The sequence below is a fragment of the Mytilus edulis genome, chromosome 7 (genome assembly GCF_963676685.1).
Source record: "Mytilus edulis chromosome 7, xbMytEdul2.2, whole genome shotgun sequence".
Classification (NCBI taxonomy): Eukaryota; Metazoa; Mollusca; class Bivalvia; order Mytilida; family Mytilidae; genus Mytilus; species Mytilus edulis.
The window spans coordinates 89,267,046-89,282,489 of record NC_092350.1 but is presented as its reverse complement, the minus strand read 5'-3'; the positions used below and the strand labels follow the sequence as shown (position 1 = coordinate 89,282,489).

At 31.9% G+C, this 15,444-nt stretch overlaps 1 protein-coding gene across 1 annotated transcript in view; it reads left to right on the top strand.

The window, feature by feature from the left end:
- Positions 1–15,444, top strand: part of LOC139483482 (uncharacterized) — a 78,446-nt gene that overhangs the window by 45,992 nt on the left and 17,010 nt on the right. Inside the window, exon 9 of the mRNA XM_071267503.1 lies at positions 13,502–13,759. Within this exon, the coding sequence (XP_071123604.1) occupies positions 13,502–13,759 (258 nt within the window). The remainder of the gene's footprint in view (positions 1–13,501; positions 13,760–15,444) is intronic.

The window sequence follows — 15,444 nt, the reverse complement described above, 5'->3', positions numbered from 1 at the left end:
TCTGCAAATATTACACAAACATTTGACAGCATTTACATTGGTTGTAAATGTTTTATAAACCGCGGTCTCTCAAAGCTTTGCATACGTCTGTAAAGATGTGTTGCAAATATCAATATTTATCAAAATAACTATAATACTGGAAAGTATTAGTAAATAAAATACATTTTTTACATACATTAATGATATCGACAAGCGTTTGCAAATATAACACAAACATTTGTCAGCATTTACATTGGTTGTAAATGTTTTATAAACCGCGGTCTCTCAAAACTGCCCACACCACTGTAAATCAGTTATGCAAATTTTAAACTTTGCATATATATCCTATCTTGGAAAGTGCATGTAAATATATGGCCTATCTTTACATATCTTTGGAGAATGACTAAAGCTATGGAAATAAAATAATTATCTTTAGCATATCTTTGACTACCTCCTAAATAATGTCAAAGGAATAATACATTTACATATACATTAGCAGGTCCGCAAATATATCTTGCAGAAAAGTAGTAACATTTGTCAAATATTTACATGACTGTCCAAATTGTTGTAAATCTGCCTTTTCGTGTAGTGACAAGTATTGATTGATTGGTGTTTAACACCACTTTTAGCACTTATGTGCCATTCACCTGGTGGTCAATGTTTATTGTTGTAGGAAGCAATAGTACCCAGAGAGAACCGCCGATCTTTGATAGGAAAACTGACAGTCCTAGTCAATTGAGATCAGTGTTGAGAGCACCTTCCATGTGCAGGATTCTAACTTACAACCTCAAAGTTGATCAATGATTAGTTAGGACATAGATTAATACAATGACACATACGATTAAAGTTTGCCTAACTATGTAATTTGAACACTATTTGGTGTATAAATATATAAAATATTTACAATGAGACGACAAACTAGCTTCATTAGGCCTGCAGTTGTTCTGCTGATGAAAAGATGGTGATTTAAAACCTGACTAGCTTGTCTCACAGTTTCAACCATACAAGCAGATGGCAGATTCCATATAAGAAAGGGAAACAACTCCCATAAGCATGTTAGGCAAAAATCATAAGCAATGAACTTCTGTTTATGAATACATGCTTTACTAATAAAGATAAAGACAATTTGACCCAAAAAAAAATTATGAGCATCATCCTTTTTAAATAAACAAATCCTTAAATGTTATGTTTCTGACATAAGATTTGACAGACTTTATTGTTTCTGACATAAGATTTGACAGACTTTATTGTTTCTGACATAAGATTTGACAGACTTTATGATTTCTGATATAAGATTTGACAGACTTTATTTTTTCTGACATAAGATTATACAGACTTTATTATTTCTGACATAAGATTTGACAGACTTTATTATTTCTGACAGAAGATTTGACAGACAAATTGAGTTTCTGACATAAGATTTTGACAGACTTGATTCTGACATAAGATTTTTTATACATAAGATATTTTGACAGACAATATATATTTGATTTTTTTGACTGACATTGGAAATCAAATCCTAGTTGAAAGTCATTTTTAAAACTCCTGGAAAATACTGCAGCTTAACATCTAACAAGATTTCACCTCAGGTCAAATAACTTTAACTGTAAGCACATTCAAATGTTTCAGACATAAGAAAACAAGTTTGACAGATCTTATGTAGGAAACATATAAGTTTAAACTATTGCTTGATTAAAGTTAAATGAAAGAATCAACATGTGTTTTTCTTATGCACAGCATGATTTACAGTTTTAACTGGCATATATTGGAACCAACAATGATTTTGAAAGTTTTTATAGCAATGCTCCTGACATAAGATTTATTAACAGACACTGAGCTATAAAGCAAGATATTTGAAAGTGAAAAAAAATATATATCACAGATGTTTTTGACTAAAAAAAAGTAACAGATTTGGGAACAGGGATGTTTGAATAACCAGACTACACCAGTAAATACATGTATACAAGTGTCAACATAAAGCATTGCGATACATAAACATTGTGTAAAAAAAATGGGAGTTAATTCTGTCAAAATTTTTGCATTTTTTCAACTTGTTTTAATCATTTCTACTTTAAACAGAAACAATCATATCAAAAAATTATTTTTATAATTTCATCTAACATCATTATTCATCAAAACATTCACAGATTATCTTTAAAATAACAATAATTATTATTTTTATTTATTTATTCATTTTGACAGACATTTCCATTTCTTACATGGAATCTGCCAGATTTAATTGTTCTATTTAAATTATATGACTCAAGATTTATTCCTCTGATTAATGATAAAAATGCAAGATTGCAATGTCCAGTTATAACAAAGATATTAATGATACTGCAACACTATAAACTCATTTTTTAGCTTACCTGGTCCGAAGGGCCAAGTGAGCTTTTCCCATCACTTTGCGTCCGTCGTCGTCTGTCGTTGTTAACTTTTACAAAAATCTTCTCCTCTGAAACTACTGGGCCAAATCAAACCAAACATGGCCACAATCATTATTGGGGTATCTAGTTTAAAAAATGTGTCCGGTGACCCGGCCAACCAACCAAGATGGGCGCCATGGCTAAAAATAGAACATAGGGGTAAAATGCAGTTTTTGGCTTATAACTCAAAAACCAAAGCATTTGGAGCAAATCTGACATGGGGGTAAAATTGTTAATCAGGTAAAGATCTATCTGCCCTGGAATTTTCAGATGAATCGGACAATCTGTTGTTGGGTTGCTGCCCCTGAATTGGTAATTTTAAGGAAATTTTACTGTTTTTGGTTATTATCTTGAATATTATTATAGATAGAGATAAACTGTAAACAGCAATAATGTTCAGCAAAGTCAGATTTACAAATAAGTCAACAGGATTGAAATGGTCAGTTGACCCCTTTAGGAGTTATTGCCCTTTATAGTCAATTTTTTACCATTTTTCGTAAATCTTAGTTATGTTTTACAATAATCTTCTCCTCTGAAACTGCTGGGCCAAATTAAACTAAACTTGGCCACAATCATCATTGGGGTATTTAGTTTAAAAATTGTGTCCGGTGACCCGCCCAACCAACCAAGATGGCCGCCATGGCTGAAAATAGAACAAAGGGGTAAAATACAGTTTTTGGCTTATAACTCAAAAACCAAAGCATTTAAAGCAAATCTGACAGGTGTTAAATTGTTCATCAGGTAAAGATCTATCTGCCCAGAAATTTTCAAATGAATCAGACAACCCATTGTTGGGTTGCTGCCCCTCAATTGGTAATTTTAAGGAAATTTTACTGTTTTTGGTTATTATCTTGAATATTATTATAGATAGAGATAAACTGTAAACAGCAACAATGTTCAGCAAAGTATGATTTACTAATAAGTCAACAGGATCGAAATGGTCAGTTGACCCGTTTAGGAGTTATTGCCCTTTATAGTCAATTTTTTACCATTTTTCGTAAATCTTAGTAATGTTTTACAAAAATCTTCTCTTCTGAAACTACTGGGCCAAGTTAATTATAGATAGAGATAATTGTAAGCAGCAAGATTGTTCAGTAAAGTAAGATGTACAAACACATCACCATCATCAAAACACAATTTTGTGATGAATCCATCTGCGTCCTTTGTTTAATATTCACATAGACCAAGGTGAGCGACACAGGCTCTTTAGAGCCTCTAGTTTAAAATACTCTTGGTTTGATTAAGGACGTTTGCTACTCAGTTTCAAAATAACAAGCTTTTCATAACACTAGTATACATTATAGGTATATTGATCCAATATCCACCCTTTTATAATATGGATCACATTTCCGACCTTACATTGATTACGTGCTACGTGTACAATGTTTCGAGTTCTTTCTGAATTATATTCCAGGTAACTCTCTTCAGAGGTCGTCCGTTTTGTTTTTTTATTCTCTAAATCTTTATTTGTTTATTATTTTGTACATTTTATTTAATATTGTACCTTTTATTTATTATTGTTCGTTTTATCATCGTATATATGGATCGCTGGTTTTGGTTTTTAGATTTAGTTTAAGATACGTTTCAATATGCATTTGTCATTGTCAGCCCACCTTCCTTTGGTTTTAGTGTAACTGTCTTATTAATTTATATTGGGAGACATTGATTTATTTCAAGTGTTTCTTAACAATTTCCCCAATGTTCCTGTTTCTTTTGAATGCTATTGTAGGTTTTTTATCAAAGAGATTTTTGAACTGTGGGTTGTCTTGAATTAAATGCCAATGTTTTCTTATAATGGTTTGTAAATTTTCCGCATTAGCATTGCATGTATTGTGTTATGAAAGATATATTATAGTTATCTGTGTTTTTGTTTATGCTTGTTTCTTTGTTTGTTAATTTGTTTATTCCTTCGATCTGTATGGGAAATATTTCTTTATATTTTATTTACAAAAGCGATTTTGTAACCTCTTTGTATTAATTTTTCTGTAAATTTGTGTATTCTTTCATTAAAATTGTCAGGATCAGAGGTATTTCTAAGAATTCTTATTCCTTCACCTTTAATAAAGGATTTAAAACAGCTTTTAGCGTGGTTAGAATTTTGGTGTAGATATTGGAATTTTTCAGTTGGTTTTGTGAAACATTTAATATCTAAGATATTTTTCTGTTTGAAATCTCTGTCCTTTATACGTTTCTAAGTCTAGAAATTTCAAACTTTGTCAATTTCATAAGTAAATTGCAGTAGGTTGTGGTTTGTGTTTGCTATTTCGAAAAGAAGTTTAACTTCTCCCTTAGTACCTTGAAATAAAATATATCCATCATCTTGCGTACGCTTATCATGCTTATGAAATAATATTTTGTTTTTGTGTGGAAAGATATTTAGAATTTTATTTATTTGTTGGTATATGGCTATATCTGAGATTTAAGGACTTGCTACATGTCCTTGGCTAGCTCTTATAATTTGCCTGTAACATTTTTAGCTCACCTGGCCTAAAAGGCCATGTGAGCTTTTCTCATCACTTGGCGTCCGTTGTCGTCGTCGTCGTCGTCGTCGTCGTCGTCGTCGTCGTCGTCGTCGTCGTTAACATTTTTTCAAACATCTTCTCCTCTGAAACTACTGAATGGATTTGAATGAAACTTAACATGATTGTTCCTTAGTATATCCTGCACAAAATGTGCGCTTCGATTTTTGATCCGTCAAAAAACATGGCCGCCGTTACTTAAAATAGAACATAGGGGTCAAATGCAGTTTTTGGCTTATATCCCAAAAACGAAAGCATTTAGAGCAAATCTGACAAGGGGTAAAAATGTTCATTAGGTCAAGATCTATCAGCCCTGAAATTTTCAGATGAATCAAACAAACCATTGTTGGGTTGCTGCCACTTAATTGGTAATTTTAAGGAAATTTTGCAGTTTTTGGTCATTATCTTGAATATTATTATAGATAAAGATAAACTGTAAACAGCAAAAAAGATCAGCAAAGTAAAATCTACAAATAAGTTAATATGACCAAAATTGTCAATTGACCCCTTAAGGGGTTATTGGCCCGAGAACACAGTTATTTCGTAGTGCATTTCTTTTAGACAATAAATTCAAATTAAAAAAATCGCACCTGCTCTTTCTCAAAAAGATTTTTACAGTGTAGTGTACTACCAGTGAGACAAATAATATCAAAATTATAGAAACTTCTACCAGCTCTAACTCAAAATATTGACAATTCTGTGTTAAGGGGGTGTAAAATTCAGTTTGACAGCTTCAGACGTGCTAAAATTTGACCTTTTAGAACTGGACCAATTTACTTCTTAACATAAAGATTCAGCACCCAATTTTTTTAGCTCACCTGGCCTAAAAGGCCATGTGAGCTTTTCTTATCACTTGGCGTCCGTCGTCGTCGACGTCGTCGTCGTCGTCGTCGTCGTCGTCGTCTGTCGTCGTTAACAATTTTTCAAACATCTTCTCCTCTGAAACTACTGAATGGATTTGAATGAAACTTAGCATGATTGTTCCTTAGAGTATCCTGCACAAAGTGTGCGCTTCGATTTTTGATCCGTCAAAAAAAATGGCCGCCGTTACCTAAAATAGAACATAGGGGTCAAATGCAGTTTTTGGCTTATATCTCGAAAACGAAAGCATTTAGAGCAAATCTGACATGGGGTAAAAATGTTCATTAGGTCAAGATCTATCAGCCCTGAAATTTTCAGATGAATCAAACAAACCATTGTTGGGTTGCTGCCACTTAATTGGTAATTTTAAGGAAATTTTGCAGTTTTTGGTCATTATCTTGAATATTATTATAGATAAAGATAAACTGTAAACAGCAAAAATGATCAGCAAAGTAAGATCTACAAATAAGTTAATATGACCAAAATTGTCAATTGACCCCTTAAGGGGTTATTGTCCTTTAATGGCAATTTTTCACAATTTGTTCATCATATTTGCTAACTTTAAAAAATCTTCTCCTCTGAAACTACTGAATGGATTTGGATGAAACTTAGCATGATTGTTCTTTAGATTATCCTGCACAAAGTGTGTGCTTAGATTTTTGATCCGTCAAAAAACATGGCCACCGTTACTTAAAATAGAACATAGGGGTCAAATGCAGTTTTTGGCTTATATCTCAAAAACGAAAGCATTTAGAGCAAATCTGACATGGGGTAAAAATGTTCATTAGGTCAAGATCTATCAGCCCTGAAATTTTCAGATGAATCAAACAAACCATTGTTGGGTTGCTGCCACTTAATTGGTAATTTTAAGGAAATTTTGCAGTTTTTGGTCATTATCTTGAATATTATTATAGATAAAGATAAACTGTAAACAGCAAAAATGATCAGCAAAGTAAGATCTACAAATAAGTTAATATGACCAAAATTGTCAATTGACCCCTTAAGGGGTTATTGTCCTTTAATGGCAATTTTTCACAATTTGTTCATCATATTTGCTAACTTTAAAAAATCTTCTCCTCTGAAACTACTGAATGGATTTGAATGAAACTTAGCATGATTGTTCCTTAGAGTATCCTGCACAAAGTGTGCGCTTCGATTTTTGATCCGTCAAAAAACATGGCCGCCGTTACCTAAAATAGAACATAGGGGTCAAATGCAGTTTTTGGCTTATATCTCGAAAACGAAAGCATTTAGAGCAAATCTGACATGGGGTAAAAATGTTCATTAGGTCAAGATCTATCAGCCCTGAAATTTTCAGATGAATCAAACAAACCATTGTTGGGTTGCTGCCACTTAATTGGTAATTTTAAGGAAATTTTGCAGTTTTTGGTCATTATCTTGAATATTATTATAGATAAAGATAAACTGTAAACAGCAAAAATGATCAGCAAAGTAAGATCTACAAATAAGTTAATATGACCAAAATTGTCAATTGACCCCTTAAGGGGTTATTGTCCTTTAATGGCAATTTTTCACAATTTGTTCATCATATTTGCTAACTTTAAAAAATCTTCTCCTCTGAAACTACTGAATGGATTTGGATGAAACTTAGCATGATTGTTCTTTAGATTATCCTGCACAAAGTGTGTGCTTAGATTTTTGATCCGTCAAAAAACATGGCCACCGTTACTTAAAATAGAACATAGGGGTCAAATGCAGTTTTTGGCTTATATCTCAAAAACGAAAGCATTTAGAGCAAATCTGACATGGGGTAAAAATGTTCATTAGGTCAAGATCTATCAGCCCTGAAATTTTCAGATGAATCAAACAAACCATTGTTGGGTTGCTGCCACTTAATTGGTAATTTTAAGGAAATTTTGCAGTTTTTGGTCATTATCTTGAATATTATTATAGATAAAGATAAACTGTAAACAGCAAAAATGATCAGCAAAGTAAGATCTACAAATAAGTTAATATGACCAAAATTGTCAATTGACCCCTTAAGGGGTTATTGTCCTTTAATGGCAATTTTTCACAATTTGTTCATCATATTTGCTAACTTTAAAAAATCTTCTCCTCTGAAACTACTGAATGGATTTGAATGAAACTTAGCATGATTGTTCCTTAGAGTATCCTGCACAAAGTGTGCGCTTCGATTTTTGATCCGTCAAAAAACATGGCCGCCGTTACCTAAAATAGAACATAGGGGTCAAATGCAGTTTTTGGCTTATATCTCAAAAACGAAAGCATTTAGAGCAAATCTGACAAGGGGTAAAAATGTTCATTAGGTCAAGATCTATCAGCCCTGAAATTTTCAGATGAATCAAACAAACCATTGTTGGGTTGCTGCCACTTAATTGGTAATTTTAAGGAAATTTTGCAGTTTTTGGTCATTATCTTGAATATTATTATAGATAAAGATAAACTGTAAACAGCAAAAATGATCAGCAAAGTAAGATCTACAAATAAGTTAATATGACCAAAATTGTCAATTGACCCCTTAAGGGGTTATTGTCCTTTAATGGCAATTTTTCACAATTTGTTCATCATATTTGCTAACTTTAAAAAATCTTCTCCTCTGAAACTACTGAATGGATTTGGATGAAACTTAGCATGATTGTTCTTTAGATTATCCTGCACAAAGTGTGTGCTTAGATTTTTGATCCGTCAAAAAACATGGCCACAGTTACTTAAAATAGAACATAGGGGTCAAATGCAGTTTTTGGCTTATATCTCAAAAACGAAAGCATTTAGAGCAAATCTGACAAGGGGTAAAAATGTTCATTAGGTCAAGATCTATCAGCCCTGAAATTTTCAGATGAATCAAACAAACCATTGTTGGGTTGCTGCCACTTAATTGGTAATTTTAAGGAAATTTTGCAGTTTTTGGTCATTATCTTGAATATTATTATAGATAAAGATAAACTGTAAACAGCAAAAATGATCAGCAAAGTAAGATCTACAAATAAGTCAATTTGACCAAAATTGTCAATTGACCTCTTAAGGAGTTATTACCCTTTAAAATCTTTTTTCACAATTTGTTCATCATGTTGACTTACTTTAAAAAATCTTCTCCTTTGAAACTGCTGTATCAATTTCAGCCAAACTTAGGCTAAATGAGTTTCAGAGTTTCAGAGTATCTAGTATAAATTTTATATTTCATTTCCTTGTATGTCGAGAAACATAGCTCCTATGGCTAAAATAGAACATAGGAGAAATTGATTTTTTTTTTGGCTTTTGAAGAGAATAGGACGATTTCAAGAACATTTAAATAAATTGAAAAGCCAAAATAATCATTGATGAGAGATTAAACCAAAAAAATTCAGGTGAGCGATTCAGGCTCTTGAGAGCCTCTTGTTTTACATGTAATTACATCCCCCTACTTGATATTTCATGCATTTAATATCAAGAAATAAATTGGGAAAGTGTATCAAATAAGACATGCAAGTTATACACTGTTTACACTAGGGACTATATTCGTAGACAACGAAAACCAAAGGACGATAACTGTGTCCTTGGACCTATTGTCCTTTAATGACAATTTTTCACAATTTGTTCATCATATTTGCTAACTTTAAAAAATCTTCTCCTCTGAAACTACTGAATGGATTTGGTTAAAACTTAGCATGATTGTTCCTTAGATTATCCTGCACAAAGTGTGTGCTTTGATTTTTGATCCGTCAAAAAACATGGCCGCCGTTACTTAAAATAGAACATAGGGGTCAAATGCAGTTTTTGGCTTATATCTCAAAAACGAAAGCATTTAGAGCAAATCTGACATGGAGTAAAAATGTTCATTAGGTCAAGATCTATCAGCCCTGAAATTTTCAGATGAATCAAACAAACCATTGTTGGGTTGCTGCCAGTTAATTGGTAATTTTAAGGAAATTTTGCAGTTTTTGGTCATTATCTTGAATATTATTATAGATAAAGATAAACTGTAAACAGCAAAAAAGATCAGCAAAGTAAGATCTACAAATAAGTTAATATGACCAAAATTGTCAATTGACCCCTTAAGGGGTTATTGTCCTTTAATGACAATTTTTCACAATTTGTTCATCATATTTGCTAACTTTAAAAAATCTTCTCCTCTGAAACTACTGATTGGATTTGGTTAAAACTTAGCATGGTTGTTCCTTAGATTATCCTGCACAAAGTGTGTGCTTTGATTTTTGATCCGTCAAAAAACATGGCCGCCGTTACTTAAAATAGAACATAGGGGTCAAATGCAGTTTTTGGCTTATATCTCAAAAACGAAAGCATTTAGAGCAAATTCGACATGGAGTAAAAATGTTCATTAGGTCAATATCTATCAGCCCTGAAATTTTCAGATGAATCAAACATCCAATTGTTGGGTTGCTGCCACTTAATTGGTAATTTTAAGGAAATTTTGCAGTTTTTGGTCATTATCTTGAATATTATTATAGATAAAGATAAACTGTAAACAGCAAATATGATCAGCAAAGTAAGATCTACAAATAAGTCAATTTGACCAAAATTGTCAATTGACCTCTTTAGGAGTTATTGCCCTTTAAAGACTTTTTTCACAATTTGTTCATCATGTTGACTTACTTTAAAAAATCTTCTCTTATGAAACTGCTGTATCAATTTCAGCCAAACTTAGGCTAAATGAGTTTCAGAGTTTCAGAGTATCTAGTATAAATTTTATATTTCATTTCCTTGTATGTCAAGAAACATAGCTCCTATGACTAAAATAGAACATAGGAGAAAATGATTTTTTTTTGCTTTTGAAGAAAATAGGACGATTCAAAGAACATTTAAATAAATTGAAAAGCCAAAATAATCATTGATGAGAGATTAAACCAAAAAAATTCAGGTGAGCGATTCAGGCTCTTGAGAGCCTCTTGTTTGTTGAATGTAATTCATTATTAAGGAGAATTAAGTTCATGAAAACAATAAATCTACAAATACTTAACATGCTTCAGCATAGCAAATTAATGTGGGCAATTAAATACTGATCTTAGATAAGAAATAAATGTGCAAGTTTCACCCTATGACATACCTCCCCTATTAACTGTGGCGTCCCGACACACAAACACACTCTTACTCATACATGGTATATATATACATACACAATATTATATATTTTTTTTTAACACATTTAAACAAATTCACAGTCTATGCATTGTTCTCATTTGAAATATGAAAGTCTTTTATAATTGCAAAATCTTTCATAGCATCCTCTTTTACCCACTGGGTCTCACCATTCTCAAACGGAATAAAATAATGTTTTTCTAACCTCTTAGACTCATTTCGTGATCGCATTGTATCTTAAAATTTCACCATTGTATTGTCACTATTTTCAATTTGATAAATGTTCGGAACAACAGAGTCTCTTGTATACTTTCGTACAACGAAGTAAGTGATCAATCCAAAGGTAATAAATGTGTCCCAATCAAGCTAGTGTCCACTAACATCCATTTGATAACATTGCGGTTAATGTTCCGTTAAACATTCCAATAAACCATCTGTTTCAGGATGGTATGCTGTTCTATAATTTTACAAATTTATTTCATACGGCTTGATCGAAAGTGTTTAACTGTCTTGGAGCCCCATGACGACAAACATTCTATTACCTCATTTTCATTTTCATCATCTGAAATAACCTTCATTCAGAACAGACGTCGCGACAGACGAATTTCCAAATTTATATTTCCACATACTTTAGAAGGATTCATTTCCTTTTCCTTTACAACATCTGACATAAGCTTCATTCAGAACAGACGCTGCGACAGACGAATTTCCAAAAAAATATATTCAGTAGTAAATTCGACATCATTCAGAAAAGACGTCACGATAGACAAATTTCCGAAATTTCCACATTCAAAAACTTAAGGATTCATTTCGTTTTCTTCTGCCTTCCCTCCTTTTAAGGAAGCAACTTCTAGTTTCTCGACATATATGAAGAATTCTTCATCAAATATTCTCTCCATGTGTCCAACTTTCATATAGAAGTTCCAAATCGGCCTACTGTCTGATTCGCGTAGATTTTTTTTACTTTCAAAATCACGTCCTCTTCTTTGTCTTCTCAATTGTTGAAAACTATTCTCAAAATTTTCCAAAACGACCTCTTCCTCTCTGCATTGCCAACATTTTCATTTTTTTTCAGATCTTTGATGTTTTCTTCCAAAAAGTTATTGTTGCATTCCTATCTTCCGATATATTTCTTCTTAGTCGTCCTTTTGGTAGCATATTGCAGAGTTAACAGTTAAAGTCCAAAATGTTCAATTAAAATCCAAAATAAATCCGGTTGCTGGCCACCATAATGTCACAGAGCTCTTCTAAGGCACTGGCTTTAAAAACTCAGGTTCATACATACATATTTATTATGTACAAGTTCATATATATATACACTTTCATTACATTACATTGTTACATGTAATATAAAGACACGCCCATTCTCTATCTATAATCACTAACTATCTTCAATCCTGTCGAATCTCAACATTCACTAAGTTTTATTATTGCCAAGGCCCTGGCTACTTTCATGACTTTCTCACACAGTAAATCGTCATTTATCTCTAGATCACACAAGTATAAGGACAGAATATAAACAAACAGAGACATGAATTATACGGCGTCTAATTAGAAACGATTACAGTTAAAACACAGCTGCATCATACAATAATTTTAACGGCCAATCAGACAGTCTCCTAAAGTTCATGAAAACAATAAATCTACAAATACTTAACACGCTTGAGCATAGAAAATGAATGTGGGCAATTAAGTACTGATCCTAGCTAAGAAATAAATGTGCAAGTTTCACCCTATGACAATAGTGTTGAAATTGGCGTTAAACACCAATTAACAATGATTAACCAATGAATCAATCACCGAAAATTTAAGATGGATATAATCACTAGTTAAAAAGCAAAATCTCTTTTAACACATGTCGATGATGCTTCATTAGTGTATTTTTGGCGTAATACCACCAATCCATAGTACGTCACATCCGGTTGCATACGGATTTAACAGTTGTAGATGCTTTATACAACATGTCATTGCATTAAAAGAATTCTGGGTCATACACATATATCTTGGGTGTTTCAAAGCACCATTTTTTTTTGGGTGTTTCTATAGAATATTTTAGAAACTTGAAGTAACACAATTGGTTACTAAAGCTTGTACATGTTGTACACGGGTAAAACAGAGGTGAACATTTTATTGGTTAATTTCCAGTGATAGTTATTTTCTTATATGCAATGAAATGTTATTTGAAATTTCGTCTATAGTACTGGAGAGGATAAAACTTAACGCATGCCAAGTATTTCTTTATCATGTTTATTTGAAAAAAAGATAAATTTTGCACATTTGTTTTTTAAAAGTGCAAATTTAACAAAGACTAATTGGGTGAAATGAAAAGTGGTATCTCACCTTAACATGCTTAAGATTATAAATTATGAAGTATATTTGGGAATGCAGTTTTTTATATATATTATTATGAATTGCCTGAAATTTTCACTGTAAAATGGAAAACCGTTTTAAAATTTTGGCATTTAAGAGGCACATAAAGATACAAAAAATGATCACCTGTTTATAACAGCACTTAACTATTGGTTTAACCATCTTAATTTGAAAACATCGAAATATTTTATATTTGCAAACAATGACAGATATGCATACTATAACACTTATATCATAATACAATTGGGAAAGATAATGTTCTTTTTCACAAACATATCTTTGACTTTGTAGATGAAGTTCCAACTGAAATAAAATTAATGACAGACAAAAGATCTGTTGAATTGTACCTTAAATTACTTCAGTCAGGATCTGAGAAAAAAAGAGACATACGTTTAGTAATTGTTGGAAAAAAGGGTGCTGGAAAGACTTCATTGATTAAAAAATTGTTTGGTGAAGATATTACAGATGTTACCAGTACAAATGGAATAGAAATCCGCACAATAAAATGCAAGGCAATGTCTGATGATGGCGTGTGGAATAAATTAGATGGTATGATGTGTATGCTTAACATATTTTGTTTCCTGTTCATAGGAAAATGTTTATAATAATTTTGGTTTTTTTAGTTTAAATCACTTATTTTTCAGCAATATTATTGGTAAAGATCTGATTAAAGGCTAGATTTCAATGAATATGATGAATCCAGGTCAAGAATTTTTTTAAATAGTAAATTAGATGAAAAGACATTTATGGTAGGAATGCATATCTCGTACAGTAAAGTTCTACCATTAATGTTATTAGCTTTTACACAGTATTAGAAATTGTGAACACAAAAAACATATGCCTTTGTTGTAACTTTGTTGTCCAGACAATAAGTCCACCTCATTTGGATCCATATGCATGAAACGAATAATTTGACATCGAACAGAGTTTGATTGTTCATGCGATCAGCATGTTTAGTTATTGGAAAGAATGTCATTCTTATACAAGTTGAAATTAAAAGATGATGTACATACATTTTTTTGATCTAGGATATGACGCACAGAAATAAGGAATAGTTATAACACTATTTGTTTTGTCCCCGAGGGTATCACCAGCCCAGTAGTCAACACTTCTGTGTTGACATGAATATCAATAATGTGGTCATTTTTATAAATTTCCTGTTTACAAAACTTTTAATTTTCAAAAAACTAAGAATTTTCTTATCCCAGGTATAGATTATCTTAGCCGTATTTGGCACAACTTTTTTGAATTTTGGAACTCAATGCTCTTCAACTTTGTACTTGTTTGGCTTTATAAATATTTTGATTTGAGCGTCACTGATGAGTCTTATGTAGACGAAACGCGCGTCTGGCGTACTAAACTATAATCCTGGTACCTTTGATAACTATTCTATGTATTATTATACAATTATTTTGAACCAGACTCAGGTGCAGCCACTTTTAGCTGCCAATCAAGATAGCAGCCACTTTTTTTCCAGCAGCAATGTTCATGATATGTACGTCTAAAAAATAAAAACGTGAAAAATCGTTATATATATAAAATTAAAACCATTTTAGACTTAATAAATAAATGCAATACACGATGGAAAATTTACATACATACTTTCCATACACTCAGCATCCTCAAATATCCAGTATTTCAGTTGAAACCATTTTTAATATCTACATGTATCTCTGTATATATGAATTTAAATTAAAAAAAAAAATCTTATTGTCAATAGTTTGCTTAATAAAGTTTCAAACTACTATTGATGATAATATTTAATTGATATTCCCCAACAATAAGCCTCCATTAAGAATGATAATATTGCATTAAAAATTTAAACTTGAATCATAATGAGACGATGTGGTTTTTATATAATTTTGAAGGCAAACAGTGAGTTGTAATTGTTTACAACGTCATCCTTTTGTGTATAGCCTGGCATTCATATCACTTTTTTAAATCAATGTCTTCACATGTGAGAGCAGGATAAGCTACGAAATCCACGTCAACTGTATTAATTCGGAACTCCCAGAATCTATATATGAAATTTATGCATCAAGTTTTGTGGGTTTTCATTGAACCCCAAAAACTGCTATTTCAATATTCCAACCAACCAAAGAAACTCCATTTTTCAATTTTGATAACTCTCCATGTGTATATTTTTAGAATTAATGATTGGAAAAAAAAATTGATGTTGTATTTTTATTGCTGATTTTATAACATGATCTTACTCAACATTTATCTACATTTCT